Here is a 17,488-nt window from a genome sequence, read left to right on the forward strand (position 1 = left end):
TAATAGTAATAGACTAGGAAAAGTCAGTGAAATATTTAGATTTACAGAGAGAAAAATTGATGCGCCGCCCGGGAATCGAACCCGGGTCGCAAGAATGGGAATCTTGCATGATACCACTACACCAGCGGCGCTCTGTGGGTGAACGTATATACGGATATAGTAAGAAGTAATTATTGAAAAAGTAAAATGACGGCATAAAAACTCAATTATGAAAAAAAATCTACTTTTCGTGTCACGTTTTAACTCACCATTTACATTTATATTTAATTATTAATAATTAATTCTGATAAATGTAATAATTCATAAATATGACTTAGTATGTAATGATGTTGACTTTTTGTCTTATGATTTACCAAAGCATTTTTATTAGGTGACAAAATAGGCTTTCATAGGTACGATAGGACACGAGATTTTGACGATTTGCTTTTGGTTTTATTACATCGCAATGAATTTGGCTCCTTCAAACTATGATAAGCAAAATGTTGTTGTTAAAGGTAGCCAAGGCAACACTTAGAGGTACGTCACTGCCACATGCAGTGTGTGTGGACTTTTTGCGTTGTGCGAGACTGTGCTGAACCTGAACGTATCAGTATGCCTATACTCAAAATTCCTGTCAAACATTATTTAGGAATAGTTTCTCAGTCTCAACAAAAGGATTTAAATAAACGTTTCAGAAAAAGGGTCGAAGAAACTGATACTGCAAGAACATCCAGTGTCAGAAGGTATTTAAACAAATTAATCGCAAATGGTTTATTGTTTGCTGCAGTGCTGATGCCAAAATGAACTATTATTATTATTAAACTGACATTGACTATGACATTTTCCTATTATAGAAACCCCTTTGAAACAACACAAGGCTTCGTTGAAAAATACAATCAGGCACAAGGCTCCAAGGAGCAGGAAAAGTATGAAAATCTCGCAGATGTGTTTCTTATTCGATGCAAGGTATTAAACATTTTCTTTATGGTTTAAATGCTCTAATTTGGTCTAAATCAATTAAATGCATAAACTGCTTAGACTAGTCTTAAAATTAAGTCATCTACTTGTTATCTTCAAGTCTGTTCCTAACTTTTTAAAGTCAGTTACATAAAAAGGTCTAATTTGAATTTTAAAAAAAAGAAGACTGATTACCTTTTGACTAATTGCAAGTGTGCCAAATTAGTTATGATTGTTATGGCGCCTGACTAGTTGTAGTGAAACTGGAGCATTACTCTCTCCAGCCACAAGGTGGAGACAAACCTCTATTGTTGAAAACACTCGATTTTTTGTCCTCAGCGTCGTGCTGGATTCATATCTGGTGGTGAAGGCAAACATGTTGATCTCCCCGAGGCCTGGACACAGCTTCTTCTGCTCAGCTTGTGCAATGGAAAAGTTAGAAATGGTGTGTCAGTTTTTGTTTTGTTTTTACAAAAAAATCATGTTACAATGTTACAGAATTCATAGTGAGAACAATAGGTTACTATCGTAACCCCGGTTCTCTGAAACATCGAGTGGAGAGATCCACCTATGGCAAGGGCATCCGTATCTGACCTCTGCAGAAGCATCCAATTGCACCAAGTCTGGCTAGACAGACAGAAGCGCACAGCCAATGCCAGGTAAGGCCCCACCCTCTTACCTGAGGGCATATAACGCCTGCAAGCGCTACTATTCTCCAGTAAGTATATTCGCTTCTCGTGCGGAAAGCGGGACAAAGCTGGTGGATCTCTCCACTCGATGTTTCAGAGAACCAGGGTTACGGTAGTAACCTATTGTTCTCTTTCATCATCTCGTGTTCGAGATCCACCTATGGGAGAGACATGGACAGCTCCCCGATTGCCCAATACACTCACAGTGAGGTTCTGTAAGCCAGAGAAGGACGGTCGCCCCAGGAGGCGGTGCCTGACACGTCCCATAATCATGATCCTGCAGTCCTGATGCACACACGTAACTACTGTGCACATGCAGGACATGAAACATGTATGTGGCACATACACACACACGATAATAACCCCAGCAACACATATATGTGTATATATACACCCAGGAAGGAATGTAAATGCATGCTTGGTGACAGGAATGTGCATGGCCTGCCGGCCTGTTCACCCCCTATTCTTTTACTTCCAATGGGGTTGCAGGGAGGGGCTAAGAAGACCCCACCCCTAAAACAGATTGTGCTACAGAGATTCTGGTGACATCCAGCCGGTAGTAACGTACAAAGGTATGAGGGGAAGCCCAAGTGGCAGCGGACCAGATGTCCTGCAGTGACACTCCCCTAAACAAAGCCCAAGAGGCAGCTAAGCCCCTTGTGGAATGAGCTCTGATGTCCCCTGGGGGCTGCACTCCCTTTGATTCATATGCCAAAGCTATAGCATCCACAAGCCAATAGGAGAGGCGTTGCTTAGATATGGGACTCTCTCTATGAGGGGGCGCCCTTGAAACAAACAGCTGGTCACTCTTCCGGAAAGCACTAGTCCTGGTCATATATGTCTGTAAGGCACGGACAGGACACAGAGCATTCAGCCTCTGATCCTCCGCGGAGGAAAAAGGTGGAGGGTGAAAAGTGGACAGTTCTAACACCTCCGATTTGAACGCAGGGAAGCATTTCGGCATGAAGGCCGGATTAGGCTTAAGGGAAACCTTATATCCACTAAGAGAGAATTTAGTGCACGAGGGGTGAACCAAGAGTCCATGTAGCTCACTGACATGTTAAGCTGACGCCACGGCCAAGAGCAACGCCGTCTTGAAAGACAGCAGCTTTAGGGAAATACTTCCCAGAGGCTAAAAATGATATTGAGACAGAGCCTCCAAGCACCATGGAGAGGTCCCACTCAGGAACAGTTCTCCTGACGACTGGCAAAGAGCGATGGGCACCCTTCAGAAATCTGCGGATTAGAGGATGCTGCCTGACTGTTGAGCCCTCAAAACCCACATGACAGGCAGAAATCGCAGCCAGGTAGACCTTAATTGTGGAAAAATACCTCTCTTTTTACATGAGGTCTTGAAGCAAACACAAAATATCAGGAACTGAGCACTGATATGATGTGAGACCATGCATATCGCACCACCCTTCAAACACTAGCCACTTACAACCATATAAATACCGTGTAGAAACGGCCCTGGCATTCTGTATAGTAGCAATCACTCTCGGCAAAAGCCCCAGTGCGCTTAGGTTTGTCCTCTCACGGGCCAGGCCCAGAGAGCCACCCTGTCCGGGTGTGGGTGATAAATCTCCCCGTTCGCTTGGGACAATAGGTCTGTACGGAGGGGGAGGCGCCACGGCTCGGCATATAACAGAGGGATAATCTCCACCAGCCATGGTGCTTTGGGCCACCTGGGTGCTATCAGAATGAGAGACAGGCCCTGCTCTCTCACCCTGGCCAGTGTGGGAATTATCAGGCACAGGGGAGGAAAAGCATACAGCAGCACTTTGGGCCATGGGTGGGCCAGTGCATCTACCCCAAGGGGTGCATCCTCGTCCTTTAGCAAGAAGAACATAGGACAATGGTAGTTTTTGCGCATAGGCGAATAGATCTACGGTTGCCTGTCTGAATCTCATCCATAACATGTCCACTATCTGAGGGTGAAGGCGCCAATCTCCGTAGATTGTGTTTCCCCTCGATAGAAGGTCCGCGCCTCTGTTCAGAACGCCTGGAACATGAGTCGCGCGTAACGACAGGAAAACCCATCTGCTCCACACCAAAAGCTTGTGAGCTAGAGCGTAAAGTTTTGACGAGCGTACACCGCCCTGACGGTTGATGTAAGCCACTGCCGTGGTTTTGTCGCAGCGTACGAGCACATGATGTCCCTGCAGGCCAGGCAGAAAATTATTCAGAGCTTTCCATATGGTTATAAGCTCTAAATAATTTATGTGTACTGAACGTAGTCTGCTCGGCCACAATCCGTTTACCGTTCTGCCCTCCTCCTGGGTGGCACCCCAGCCTGTTAAGGACGCATCTGTCGTCACTACTTTCCGCATCATAACCGTCCCCAGAGGGGTTCCCTGTGCGTAAAAGTCTGCACTCTTCCAGTAACGCAAACGGAAAATCACATTTTGACTGGGTGTAAAATTGCTCGTTCACATTTACCCTGAACCCGAGAGATGTGATGTGCGCGAGCACACGGCGGGTGTCCTGCAACATTTTCTCCTTCGATTCGGCTATAATGAGCCAATCGTCTATGCCGAAACAGTTTGCCAAGCCAATTTGTGACTCGCGAGTGTTCCCATCTGAGCCGGAGCGGTGCTGTGTAAGCCCAGCTGGCTCATTTGTGATGCAATGGTGCCCCCTTGTGGACAAACTAGGGGCAACATGCAGGGGTTCAAAGAGATTTTCTCTCTCTGCAGGGTCACCACCTGACACAAAAACACATTAAAACACAAAAACGTCTGCCACACAAAAACACATTAAAACAAACAAATCAAATGAATTTGTTACGGAGAGAGGATCTCTCTCCGCAGAGAGAAATCATCTCTCTGTAACAAATTCATTTGATTTGTTTGTTTTAATGTGTTTTTGTGTTTTGTGTTGGGGGAACACTGGGGCCGAAGCCTTTAATATTTGGGTGAGGGGAACAGAGTAAATGCGGTGTGGTGACACTGCTTTTGCTCTTTTCCTCACAACAGACCCCTTGAACGTAGGGGGGAGAACACACAACACATGGGCTGGGCAGACTCGGGAGGGGGGGGGGGGGGGGGCGACCCATCCGTGGAAGATGGGTCCGTAGGGGTTCTAGGGCAGGAAGAGAGTCCAAGGGACTTGTGGCCCGCGAACGCGGACTCGATGCCCACATCGGCTGAATATCAGGCAGGCCGCTTGCGTTTTGAGTCGGTGGGGGTAGGGTTCGATGGTCTTCCTGCCGTGGCCGCGACGGGAGTCGATTTCCCCCAGTGTTTAGCACGAGGCTGGTTATTCTGCCATGGGCGGCGGGGGGTTGTTGCGGGGCCTTTCCTTGCCCTGATGGAAATTTCGTCACGGTTAGGCAAACGCACAGGGGGCACCTTGGCATAACTTGAAGGCATAACTTGAAGGCCTCATCCTCCTTCTTTTTGTCATCACATCATTGCTGCATCAATGTGACGGCAGGGCCAAAGAGAGCCCGACCGGGCTCTACCGAAGCGCCCGCGATGTGCCTCTTCTCACTGTCAGGAAGGCCCGAAAGGTTAAGCCAGAGCGCGCCCTCTCCCACCACAGAAAGTGCCATAGAGTTCCCTCAGGCTTGGACGGCCTGACGAGCGTTACAGAGGACGAGGTCGTCGTTAACCGTGAGGATCTCCTTCCACAAGGGTAGAGAAGGGGTTCCCTTTTCCAGCTGTTGCCCTAATTCGTCCAAGATCTCTGCCTGGTAAGCGGAGAGGAGGGAAAAGACGTTCAGGGCCCTGACAGCCGAGGACTTGTAAGCGGCCTGGTGAACTGAGGCAGAAAAACGATCCATCTTGTTGGGCAAGACTGGCTTAGGGGGGGGCAGTCCGCCCTGGGCGGGGTTAAGGTGCCTGGCGATGGAAGGCTCGATAGCAGGGGGGGTCACCCATATCCTTCACCTCAAGGACCGTGAGACCGCGCTTGAGATCGAGCGGGTCGCTCCAGTTGTGCCTCATGTGCTTCGCGCACGCTGGAAGGACGGGGAAGAGTTGTTTCCTCGGACCGGGAGGGTGTCCCAGCACTTTCCCGCCGTAAATGTCCCTTTCCTGGTCGGTGGCGCTCTGTGGAGCCGGACGCTCGCTCACACACTTCCAAGAGGATGGACTGAGGCAAGGCCGCGGGGGCGTAGGCCTAGGGAACGCCAGAGGGCGGGATGGGATCCTCTGAGACCCCAAGAAGGGCTGCGTCGGAACCGGTCGGTTTGTCGACGAGCGGGAGGTTGCCCGCGAAGATGTCCTCTTCAGGGAACGCAGGATTGGGCTGGTCAATAAGTGAAGTAGCGCCCCGCGAGGCCCCCGGTTGCACGTCGTCATCACCGTGTCCCCCATCCGAGTCAGGAAGGCCGAGCTAGCCGCACTGGGTCACTGCGATTTTAAGACGGCGTCACAAAAGCTTTTTGGGCAGCACAAGGCACTGCCTGCAATTCTCCGGGTTCTCCAAGGCTTCTTGAGCGTGTTTGAGGCCCAAGCAGACCACACAGAAAGAGTGAAGGTCCTTAGCGGCAATCAGCGCAGTGAAAAAAAACATGAAAGGTGATTGCCATGATTTTTTATTTAATTTTTTTCAGATTCACTGGATGTCCTGGTCGTGTCATTGGACCATGCACCCATCCATGCAGGTCAGATCCCTGTGTTGTTCCACCTGGCAGAGTCAATCCAGTATTTCCTGTGCTCTGACACAACTCTGTCGGACCCTCCAAGTTCTTATAAGACGAAGATGTTGCAGGTAAATGCTACACAATATAAATATCACTAAACATGGGTCCTTTATTATAGTAGTTACATAATTACCCATATATAAGTCTTTATTTATATATGTCTCTTTTTATATATAGTTCTGCTCTGCTGACAGTTTTGTTTTTTTACAGCTTGGTTATTTGGTCTCTCTGAGGCTGTTCATCTTTCAATTGACTGGTAATTTAAACGGACATCAGCTAAGCAGCATCTATCTTCACAGCTTAAAAGGTTTGAGCTTGTCTCAACTTAATCATTAGTGCAAAACAATAAAATGTTAAAAGACATATTTTTGAGGGTTGTGACAAAATCATAAAATGAATCATGAATCAAAAAGTCTTTTGATCATAGCTGAAGCAAAGCAAAATAATGCTTAATTATGTCTGAAGGTGTCAGACATAATTATGTCATAATTATGATTTAACAACGCATTATCTATTTTTTTAGGTGGCAGAAATGGGCTTCCATAATTATGTTATTATGATATATTTATATTTTATTAAAATGATGGGTAACACTTTAGTTTACGATCCAGTTATAAATAATCACTACATCACTATATTGACTAGTTGCTTATTAGCATGCATCTTACAAGTATATTAGCTGTTTATTAGTACTTATAAAGCACAAATTAATGCCTTATTCTGCATGACCATATTCTGCATCCCTTAATCCCACTCAATACCTAAATTTAACTACCTTACTAACTATTAATAAGCTGCAATTAGGAGTTTTTTTAGGCAAAAGACACAGTTAATAGTAAGTCAATAGTGAGAGCTGGACCCCAAACTAAAGTGTGACCAAGTGATGTATTGGGTTATAGAGTGAGGAAATGTGATTCCAGAGTTTAAATGTTGCAAATGGCAGGTGAAATTGTGGGACATGTTTTGTCCAATGTCGCAAGAATCAGTGGAATGCATGTAAAGTTTGCAGCTGTCTTTATCTGTTGACAGGGTTGTTGAAGTGTGAAACACGCTACCAAGAGTTCCCGAACATGTTATTTTTTGTTCACTTCATGATGCATGTCGGGGAGTTTCTGTGTGGTCTCAAACTTACCAAGGACACTTCAGTGCAGGTTTGAAGGCTAGGTCAATTATATCAGAAAAGAAGTGCTGAACTGAACGATTCACTGTATTGAAAACTCTATTTGATTGACAGGTCTCTGTGGAAGCACAGGAGCATGGTGTTGACCAGGTCCTAAGGCAGTGCCTTTTCAGCTATCACTGTGTGCAAAACAATGGCACTCAGCTCTCTCAAGTGATCAAACAGCTTATGTTGCTGAGAGATAAACTTCAACAAGACAACTGGTGCGTGAAGTGTGTTTGTGAGATACTTTCCACAGGTTTTTATGTGATATAAGCAGCTTATAGGTGGAACTGTAGGTTAAAATCCCAGAGTAACATCAGTCTTTTTTACCTCCACTGTTCTCAGGGTCGACTGTGGGTTAGGACTGATGATTCTGGGAGAGGCTGCCAAATCTAGCATGCTGTGCCTTCAGACCCTTATGAGCCTTCACATGGTCCAAACACAAGAAAGCACTCAGGTGCTTAAGTACTTATGAACTTATAAGGAATAGGTTTTAAAAAAGTGAGAATCAGAAAGAAATGCACAGATCGGCTGTTTCTATGGGCTGCTATACATCAACACTTGAGAGCTAGTTGGCTGTGCATCTGCAACCGTAGTTAGACGCATGTATGAATATCTATATCTGCAATAGACTTCAGCAGATGATTTTGCTGAACTAACGTAATACAACAAGACGAGGGTGTCAGTTAACAAGACATTAAAAAGTTACCTGTAATAAAAAAAAACTGTAATATTGAGTTAATACATAATAAAAACACGAAGCAACACATTCTCACCTGTGAAAATTTATCCCATTTCTTTAGGAATTTAAATCTCGGCGGTTTCACAACCAGAAGCTGATGATACACTTATAGATGTATTTATGGATTTGCATTTTAATGTATTTTTGAATAAATAATTAGATTGGACTAAAAAATCAGCATCATTGATGCTGGTGACAAATAAGATAACTGACAGAATCTGGACAGAACAGAAACAAAATGTTCTTTTTTTGTGTGAGATATTCCTTTAAATAAATCTGTGTGTCATACTCACAGTATAAAGAAAAGGTTCTGAATAAATCTTTAATCATTTGACTAATTAATACTCATTTTGTTAAAGTATTTTCATTTATTTATTTGTTTGTATTTTGTTTATGCAGGAAATGGCATCACAGAAAGCATCCTGGCCATGGCAGTTGGAGCACATATACTGCTCCATTTTGATTGACATTTGCCTGAACAGCTGCTGTGCTGAAATTAAGAAAACAGCCCTCATTGGGCTGTCAAACTCTTCTCCGTGCAGATGTTCTGGAGGACTTTTAACTTTGTTAAAACAATGTAAGTTCTTTAAACAGAAATATGCATAAAGGCTGTGTCCGAAAGATTTAAAATGCTGCCTTTGGAGGATGCATTCCAAGATTGGAAGGCATCAAGGCACATCCAAACCCAATGTTAGCTTTACTTCCTGTCTCCTGAGATATCTTCATCTAGTGGCTGGTGGTCAGTTTGTGTGTAAATGTACATTTTTGACCAACGTTTTCCCCTTTTTATGGCATTTCTTTGCTATTGTAAATTACTATTGTAGTAATGAAATATTTGCTTAGTTATAACCAAAGCTCTCTCTCTATTTTGTTCACTAAACCGTAGATCAGTAAACCGTTACGCCTCAGAAGTTTGAAATCAGTTTGTTGAGGTATCTTCATGCATAAACGCTGCAAAGTCATTGCCTGACAAGGCAGCGAGGCAACAAGTCAGCTGCCCAAGCTTTCGGACGCAGCCAATGTCTGCATTAAACTAGAATCATACTAAGAACTAGAGGTAGTACTAGTGGGTAATTACATAATACAAGTCTATTGGATAAAGTTTATATACAGTGGCTTCCAAAAAGTATTGTCACATAAAATTATGTTTCTTTATTACACCTGTGGTTACTTTGCACTGCAGGACACCTGTGTTAACTTGAGGAGAACTGACTTTCATAACATACATCCACTAAAAGTATTTGCAAAAAAAAAAAAAACGCCTTTTCACATACTTTTTGGGGCTACTAGTCATAATGTTTATTATAAAGACAAGTAAAGCAGGTATCTGTGTCTGTAGCTCATGAAGACAAATGGAGGCTGCGGTACAGTGTGGTTCAGGGTTTGGCACACATCAGCCGGAGGATCACGCTTTCAGAGAGTCTGAGGAACACTGCCTGGATAACACTTCAGAAACACCTGAACCAGGAGACAGATCCCCGCATAATCAATGCTGTGAGGATCATTGAGGTACTCCAGCTTCCTGCTACTACAAAGTAAATTTAGTCCAAATATTAACACACTACTCACAACTGAAGAAAAAAACAATTGCCCTTAAACTGGCCTGTCAATTACTCTTATTAACACTTATGTCTCTTACTCTTATGTCTTTTCACTAGGCTTTTCTTGTTTAATATTTCCCTCTGCTTAAGAGGGATTTATGTTTCTGAAGTCAGCAAACATTAGTTACGAGCAGTGTTGGGAGTAATGCATTAAAAGTAACGTGAGTTACAAAATCAGATTAATTTAATAGTATTGCATTACTTTTAAATTTACATCAAAATATCTGAGTTACTTTTCAAATAATAATTTATCGACTGACCCCTCTCCTGTCCCCATGTTGAGAGAATTTGTGAGTAAAGGTGCAGAGGTGTTATGTGCACTGCAATGATTAAATATGTTAAAAATTACAAAAGTATACTTTATGTATTTAATCTCACTTTATTAACCAATATCTTTGCTGCCGTTACATCTGTCAGCTGCGGTACCCTTGAGTACCAGCAGATGGCAGCCTCGTCCCTCACTGTTTCCATAGACTCTTTTATACCCGGACTTCATTTCTTAGTACCCTCTGCCCATTATTAGTAAACCTGTTTCTTGTTTTCTTAGTTCATTACCCTGTCTTTTTAAATGCCTTGCCTGCCTGGTATGGACTATGACTTTAGATTACATTTATCATTAAACTGAATGCTGTTTTACCACCACCACCAAATCATAACAGCTGCTAACTCTTGATGATCAAATTCAACCATACCAAAAAGCTTAAATAACTTTAGATAAACATCACATTTGTTTAATTTTTGTTTTTGTTTTTATTGCTGAAGTAAAAGTGTTTACTTCAGCAATAAACTTTCTTCTTTCTTTTCCTGTGTCCTATTCTTCTGTAATCTAGAATGTCAGCACAGCTGAAAGGTTTGAGAGCTGTACAGACATGAATTTGCATTTCCTTCAGCCTGAGGCTGTTACAGATTGTGTTGCCAGAACACACATGAATATGAAGATGAAGGAATAAGGCGGTCTTTAATAAATCCACATAAAGAGAGTAGCATGCAAACGGAAATGGTGCAAAATTAACAAATCCAAACTGAGTGAAACTGTGAAATTACGCCCCCTCCCAGACAGGTGGGACCTCGCGCCTGCAGATGAATGGAAGAGGCTAAAGTCCAGGAGAGGGATTGAATGGAAAGTCCAGGGTGGTGTGATCCAGGGAATGGCCTTGAACAGGGACAGGCAGGTGATGACCCAGGTCACAGCCAGAACTGTGATTCATGGCGGTGGCGCTGAAGGGAGGAGCCATTGAAGTAGGCATCCAGACAGCACCATGGGGATGACTGAGCCTTAGGGGTGGAGCCGGAGAGTAGCGGGCGGCCTGCAGATTCGTGGCGAGAGTGGTGCAATGTCCAACACAGGTGGAGCCAACGGTCTGAGGGAGCCCGAATGTCTGATGCTCCTTGCTGGAGAAAGGAGCGCAGGTCCAGGAGCCAGGGCAATGGGTCAAGGTGGATTGGAGCGTTCTGAGGCTGAAGGCGGAGCCATGGACTCCCCACGACCAGGAGGATGTGGCTCACAGCAGCCACGAGGTATGGCCACACCACTGAGAGGAGGCTGGGGTGGTACTAAGGGGCTGATGGGAGACAGTGATGACTGGGTGGCAGGATTGGCTGAGGCTTGGAGAGGAGATTGACGAGAAACATAAGGATTGACAATACACATATTAAGGCCAAGGTTGTAGTTTAGAGAGATGGAGGTTGGGTGGGGCCAGCGGGTCTGATGATGAAGATTCAAATTTGGGCTGGATTAAAGGAGGCAGGGGATCCAACTCTCCAAAAACAAAACAAGAGACTTGTGGCGGGAGGAGCAAACGACAGACACAGTGGGAGTGGTGTCAAGCCTCGGAGAGGCATTTATTAAATTAAATTAACATTCAATGTCCAAAAATAGGGAAATAAAGTGTAGAAACAAAAGGGGATCTGGTGTCCTCGTTGTGCCAGGGAATCGTGAAGAAAGGGTAGTGAAGAGATGGGAAGGGTCCAGGTAAGGGGTGGTGTCCGGCGTCGCACGCGCTTCTCTCTCCTTGGTCTGAGGCATGAGGGGGCGGCGGCTTCGGCATCGCGGCTAGTCCTCTTCTATAAGCCCACGACAACGGAGGGGAATAGCGGCCCGGCATCCAAGCCCGTCAGCGGCGTTTCGCATGTTCTCCGTTCGGACCGTGGGCCCGACGACTCACAGCTCTGGTGGCGTGGGAATCCCTCCGCGCTCCCTTACTGAACCCTCAAGGACACCAGTGTGCATGCACAGGGAAAGAGACCGGTCTCTCGAGGAGAGGCACGCTCAACATTTAACAGCGGCGGTGATGAGGCTTAATTCTCGTCAGGTATGCCTCATCACACGCTGCCAATTCTCCTCTGCAGCGCCCCTCCTCTTCAACCACACCCACTCCAGTCGGGAACCCTGGCGAAGGGCGACGAATTAAGGGACGGGGTGGCGCTGATTATATGCGAGAGGTAGACATCCGTCACAGACTATTAAAGCCAGAAACTCCCACTCTCAGTGGCGGGAGCGTGGTCGGAGCTCACTTCCATACCCTCGTACTCCAAGAGGGACCCACAACGATGGATGGGCCAGCCAGCTCTTACACTTAGTCAGACTTGGCTAACTCAGGCATGTCCTGCTCGATCGCTCCACTTGGCGCGGGTATCACGGCGGAGGCAGACTTTTGGTCTGCGGTGGGCTCATGCTGTCGCTCATCACATTGGGATGGCCTCTGGCTGGGCACTGGGTTGAGAATGGGACTAGCGTCATTGTCATCGTCATCGTCCTCGGTTCCGACTATGAGCAGAGATCCACAAGATACCAGCACCCAGTCCACATAAGCAGCAAAGCTCCTTCGATGACCCTTCTTGGACAACTGTGCTTTTATGGCGATGTAAAACTGTTTCAAAGGTTGTAGTCATTTCTCTTTTGGTATGAAAGGGCCTTTACATTTGCCAAAAATAGAACATAATAGATTTCTTTTTAAAAATGTTGGGCATCTGAAGTCTTCATAAGAGGCTGGATCCAAACTGGAGCTGATGTACTCTAGTTACTAGTTAGAGATGTGTCTTTAATCTCAATTAAAACTGGGAGAGTGTGTCTGAGCCCCGAACATTATCAAGAAGGCTATTCCAGAGTTTAGGAGCCAAATGCGAAAGCTTTCTCCCTCCTTTAGTGGAGTTAGAAATCCTAGGTACTGCCCGAAGCCCAGAGTTTTGTGACCTTAAAGAGCGTGATGGATTATTGGGCTATAGAAGATCTGTTAAACACACAGGAGCTAAACCGTTTAGGGCCTTATAAGTCAGTAGCAGTATTTTATAATTTATATGGAACCTAATAGATAAGCAGGGGCGTAGTTTGTGGGGGGGGTGGGGGGATGGGGGGGAGATAACCCCCCAATATTTAAATCTATGCATTACAACCCCCCGAATATTTATACCATGATCACAATATCAGGAGGCATACCCAAACTTCAACCCCCCCAATGTTCAAACCAAATCTACGCCCTTGTAGATAAGCAGTGTAGAGATGATGAAATTGGTGTTATAAGATCTTATTTTCTTGACCTAGTGAGTACTAATTGTAGCTTGTTTATTGAGGATGCAGGACAACCAGCTAGTAATGCATTTCAGTAATCTAGTCTAATCTAACTTTTCAGAAACAGATAGCATGTTCCGTAGCTTAGCGATGTTTCTGAGGTGGAAGATGGCTGTTTTTGTATCATATGAAATATGATTTTCAAAAGAGAAGTTGCTGTCTAATATTGGTTAACTCCCAGGTCTTTAACTGTAGAGGATGAAGTAACAGTGCATCCCTCTAAATGCAAATTGAATTCTAAGAGATTCTGTGTACAGGTTTTTGGTCCAATAAGTAATAACTTAGTCTTATCTGAATTTAATAGAAGAAAATTACAGGTCATCCAGTATTTTTTATCTTTTACACACTCTGTCAACTTGGATAATTTAGAGATGTCATCTGGTCATGATGAAATATATAACGGAGTATCATCTGCATAGCAGTGGAAAATAATTCCATGTTTTTTTTATAATATTACCAAGTGGCAGCATATATATTGAAAATAGCAGAGAGCCTAACACAGATCCTTGCTGCACTCCATAATTTACTGATGTTATCTTAGATCTTTCCCTTTTAGACAAAATTGTAACGTCTGATAGGTACAATCTAAACCACCTTAATGCCTGTCCCTGAATACCAGTATCATTTTGTAGAAGAGTATTTTATGATATATAGTGTCAAACGCAACACTAAGATCAAGTAAAACTAGTATTGAGACTTGGTTAGTAGTTATAAGAAAATCATTTGTAATTTTAACGAGTGCAGTGTCTGTGTTATGATAGGGCCTGAACATTTTCATAGATGTAATTTTTTTGCAGGAAGGAGCACAGTTGTGACAAAAGTTTTTTTTAGTATTTTAGACATAAATGGAAAATTTGAAATTGGTCTGTAATTTACAAATTCATTTGGATCTAAATGTGGTTTCTTAATGAGAAGCTTAGTAACTGCCAGCTTGAGGAGTCTTGGGAGACCTAGAGGCTCTTTTGCAACACGTAATAACTCTTTCAGTAGTTTAGTGGGTATTGGATCTAATAAACATATTGTTGGTTTAGATGCAATGATAAGTAGAGATGCACCGATACTAAATTTCAGAGTATGATTCAGAGTGATATCGGCCGAAACCAATACGATAGTTTGGTGGTTCTGTCTTTTTAACATTAAGTGATTTGGCACCTGATGCAAAGAAGCCAGGGGCACACGTCGCTATGCTTTGTGGCACATCCGGTCTTCATTGGCATGTGCCAGTGAATAGTGGCATGTGTCACTGACATTGTCGTGAAACACTGACACCAAATCGCAGAACATGTCGCCGTATGTTGTGATACCTCCAGTAGTGACTGACAGATGAGTTGAGCAGCTATACTGATGTAAGTAAATAACATCTGGTATTACAAAACATTCAGTGGCACATGCCACTCAAATGCAGATGTGCCACAAATTGACAATATGTTTTAAAAATATATATATTACCTACTTTAATATGTTTATTGATATACAATTTTTTTTTAATATCACTAAATTAGGTTATTTATTTAGGATTTTGTCTCACTATTACGTCAGTAATTGCACGGTCATCCCTTTTGGGGCAGTGAAAATGCTCCACTCCAGCCTGGCTCTCTTCAGGGAGGATGGTAGCCAGGCTACCTCACCTCGGCTCGGGACCAGCACTGCTTCTGCAGTCATGGGGCTCACAGATAGATCTAGCTGAGGAGCTTTGGACGGGTCTTTCCCAATCCTTTTCCAGCTCTGCTTTTTTATTATTATTTGTGATCAAACATTAATTAGCGGACCCCCTGCAGTGTCGCTGCGGACCCCTGGTTAAAGACCCTTGCATTATACTGTTACACATGCGTTTTCTTTCTCAACTGTTTACGTTCACTTAAAACATAACAGTGTTTATGTGAATACTCACCAAGACCAGCATTTTGAAATTATTTTGTGTATTTGACTGTTTAAGCGCAATCAGCAGCCAAAAACAAAACAAAAACAAAACTAAATTTAAAGCTGAGAGGAGGCTTTATGTGTGCACTCTTTGAGTGTGAGCACAAAATGTGGGAATGAGTAAAATTATGCGCAATCCCATGCCAAAATTCAAGCCCTATAACACCAACAATATTCATCCGGAGCAAATGAAACGAGTGAGTGAGGGGAGGCGTGTTTGTTTGTCAACTTGCTGTCGGAGAGATGACAGAGTGAGAAAGCTCAGCTAGTATCGTGTCTCTATTCTGTGGAAAATTTGTTTTGGAAGTGTTTTAGATATTTCAGGATCGATGTATCAGATAATCAATATTTTTGATTGCACGTAGTTTATTATTTCAAATGCCTTTTTAAAAGACTACAATTGAAAAATGTATATATTATATATAAAATTCAACCCCTTGTAGGAGTGACTGCGTTACACTTCACTGCTGAAATCCACCCGCAATTTGCCGAGTTGGCGTGTGTCAATGTCCAGCCCTGATTGTATGGTTTGCTATTGCTGCTATCTCATGAGTGCTGCGAGTGGGGGTGGAAGTTATTTTAATTTGCCTCATAAAATCTCAAATGAATACAATAACACTTATTTTGTATCACTGTATTCTTAACTGTGTTATACTATGTGTGTCTGTACTTCTGGACATATATGGATCCAACAATGGCGGTACTAAATGTTATAAATGGCAGTTATTGACCACAGTGTGGATGTTTTTATATGATCTGCAATGAATGAACAAAACAGGCCTGCTGATGTACACCTGTATGCATGCATTATCAGTGGCGCTTGTAAAGTTAGAGTTTTTCAGAATTTCAGAATTTTCAGAGCCTGATGAAATAGGTATAAATACATGTTTAATACTGCAAAATACGCTCAATGTTACAGTCACTGCCCTTGCCGTACAGAATAAAAGAGAATATCCCAGTCGAGTGAAGGGATTTGTGGAAACTGTGGTTCCTAATTATTGTGATCCAACATTTGCCTCGCATTTCAGGATGAAGGATAATCCACCTCTTACCTCCAAGACTGTTTTATGATCTATACCTTAGGCTTATCATTAGTGCTGATCACTGTTGATATGCTATATTTTTACTAAATAACTCTTACAACAAACATGTATTCGAATATCTTCAATTGTTGCGTATAGCGAGCTGCAGCGGACACATTTGTAAACGACTTTACTTGGACCCATTGTGCGAGCTGTCTCTTTAATACCACGTGGTTTATATACATGTTGCTGCTGATTGGGCTGACATTTTTGACACATCCACCAAACAAGAGAAAACGTATCAAATGTTTATCCCAAAATAAACATTTGCTTCAAAAGGTAAAACACAACACCATAAATAGCTTAATAAAGAAAAGTCAAATACAATATGTAAACTACCTTTTTTAATCTCTTAAAGGGGTGGTTGATTATGATTTTGAAATGACGATGAAACAACGCATTTTTACTGACCCTCATTTTAACATGCTGTAAAAAAATATCTGTGGGGTATTTTGAGCTAAAACTTCACATACCGGTACACACTCTGGGGACAACAGAGACTTATTTTACATATTGTAAAAAGGGGCATAATACCACCCCTTTAAGTAAATTTTTTAAAGTGCAATGTGATTCAGAACCTGAACAATCAACCAAAGGGGCAAAAAATATTTCTGAATCCTGACTCTTGTAAAACTCAGCTTTAGAACAAACCTTTCCCATTCTTACAACGTATATCTCCTTCTAAGAATGTAAAGTATGACTATTTAAAATCAAAAAATTTTAGAGGAAAACTTGTTTGACTTTATCTGGCTTGAGAGTTGCCTTTGGCACATGACGATATTGCCACCAGTGATGAAGGCTTTTTCTGAGGGAGCACTTGTTGCTGGAATGCACATGTACTTTCTAGCAAGTTGGCTAACTCTTGGAAAGTTTGCCTCATGGACTTTCCACCATTCCAAGGGATTCAACTCACTTTCTGCATTCGGTGTGGACAAGTATCCCTCCAATTCCCCTTCTATTGCCTCTTTTAGAGATAGGGAAGCTGATCTTGCAGCTGCAGATGCACTTACAGCAGCTGAGGTTTTCAAAAAGCTGGCAAGTGATTTCTTTGCTTTCTTGGGTGGTGTTTGTTCTGCATCAGGGCTCTGTGATGTGGTGGCAGATGTAGGCGGCTGAACCGATGCTGCTGTATACTGTACG

At 43.3% G+C, this 17,488-nt stretch overlaps 1 protein-coding gene across 1 annotated transcript in view; it reads left to right on the plus strand.

Moving 5' to 3' along the window:
* Positions 1–591: 591 nt before the first annotated feature.
* tmem232 (transmembrane protein 232) overlaps positions 592–17,488 on the plus strand; it is a gene marked incomplete at both ends in the record, with an annotated part of 29,902 nt that continues 13,005 nt past the window's right edge. The window contains 10 exons of the mRNA XM_081364789.1: positions 592–722; positions 834–945; positions 1,276–1,381; positions 6,184–6,341; positions 6,484–6,580; positions 7,303–7,424; positions 7,508–7,656; positions 7,781–7,892; positions 8,577–8,754; positions 9,517–9,686. Of these exons, the coding sequence (XP_081220915.1) occupies positions 592–722; positions 834–945; positions 1,276–1,381; positions 6,184–6,341; positions 6,484–6,580; positions 7,303–7,424; positions 7,508–7,656; positions 7,781–7,892; positions 8,577–8,754; positions 9,517–9,686 (1,335 nt within the window). The remainder of the gene's footprint in view (positions 723–833; positions 946–1,275; positions 1,382–6,183; positions 6,342–6,483; positions 6,581–7,302; positions 7,425–7,507; positions 7,657–7,780; positions 7,893–8,576; positions 8,755–9,516; positions 9,687–17,488) is intronic.

This window comes from Scardinius erythrophthalmus (genome assembly GCF_964197995.2).
Source record: "Scardinius erythrophthalmus genome assembly, chromosome: 5".
Lineage (NCBI taxonomy): Eukaryota > Metazoa > Chordata > Actinopteri > Cypriniformes > Leuciscidae > Scardinius > Scardinius erythrophthalmus.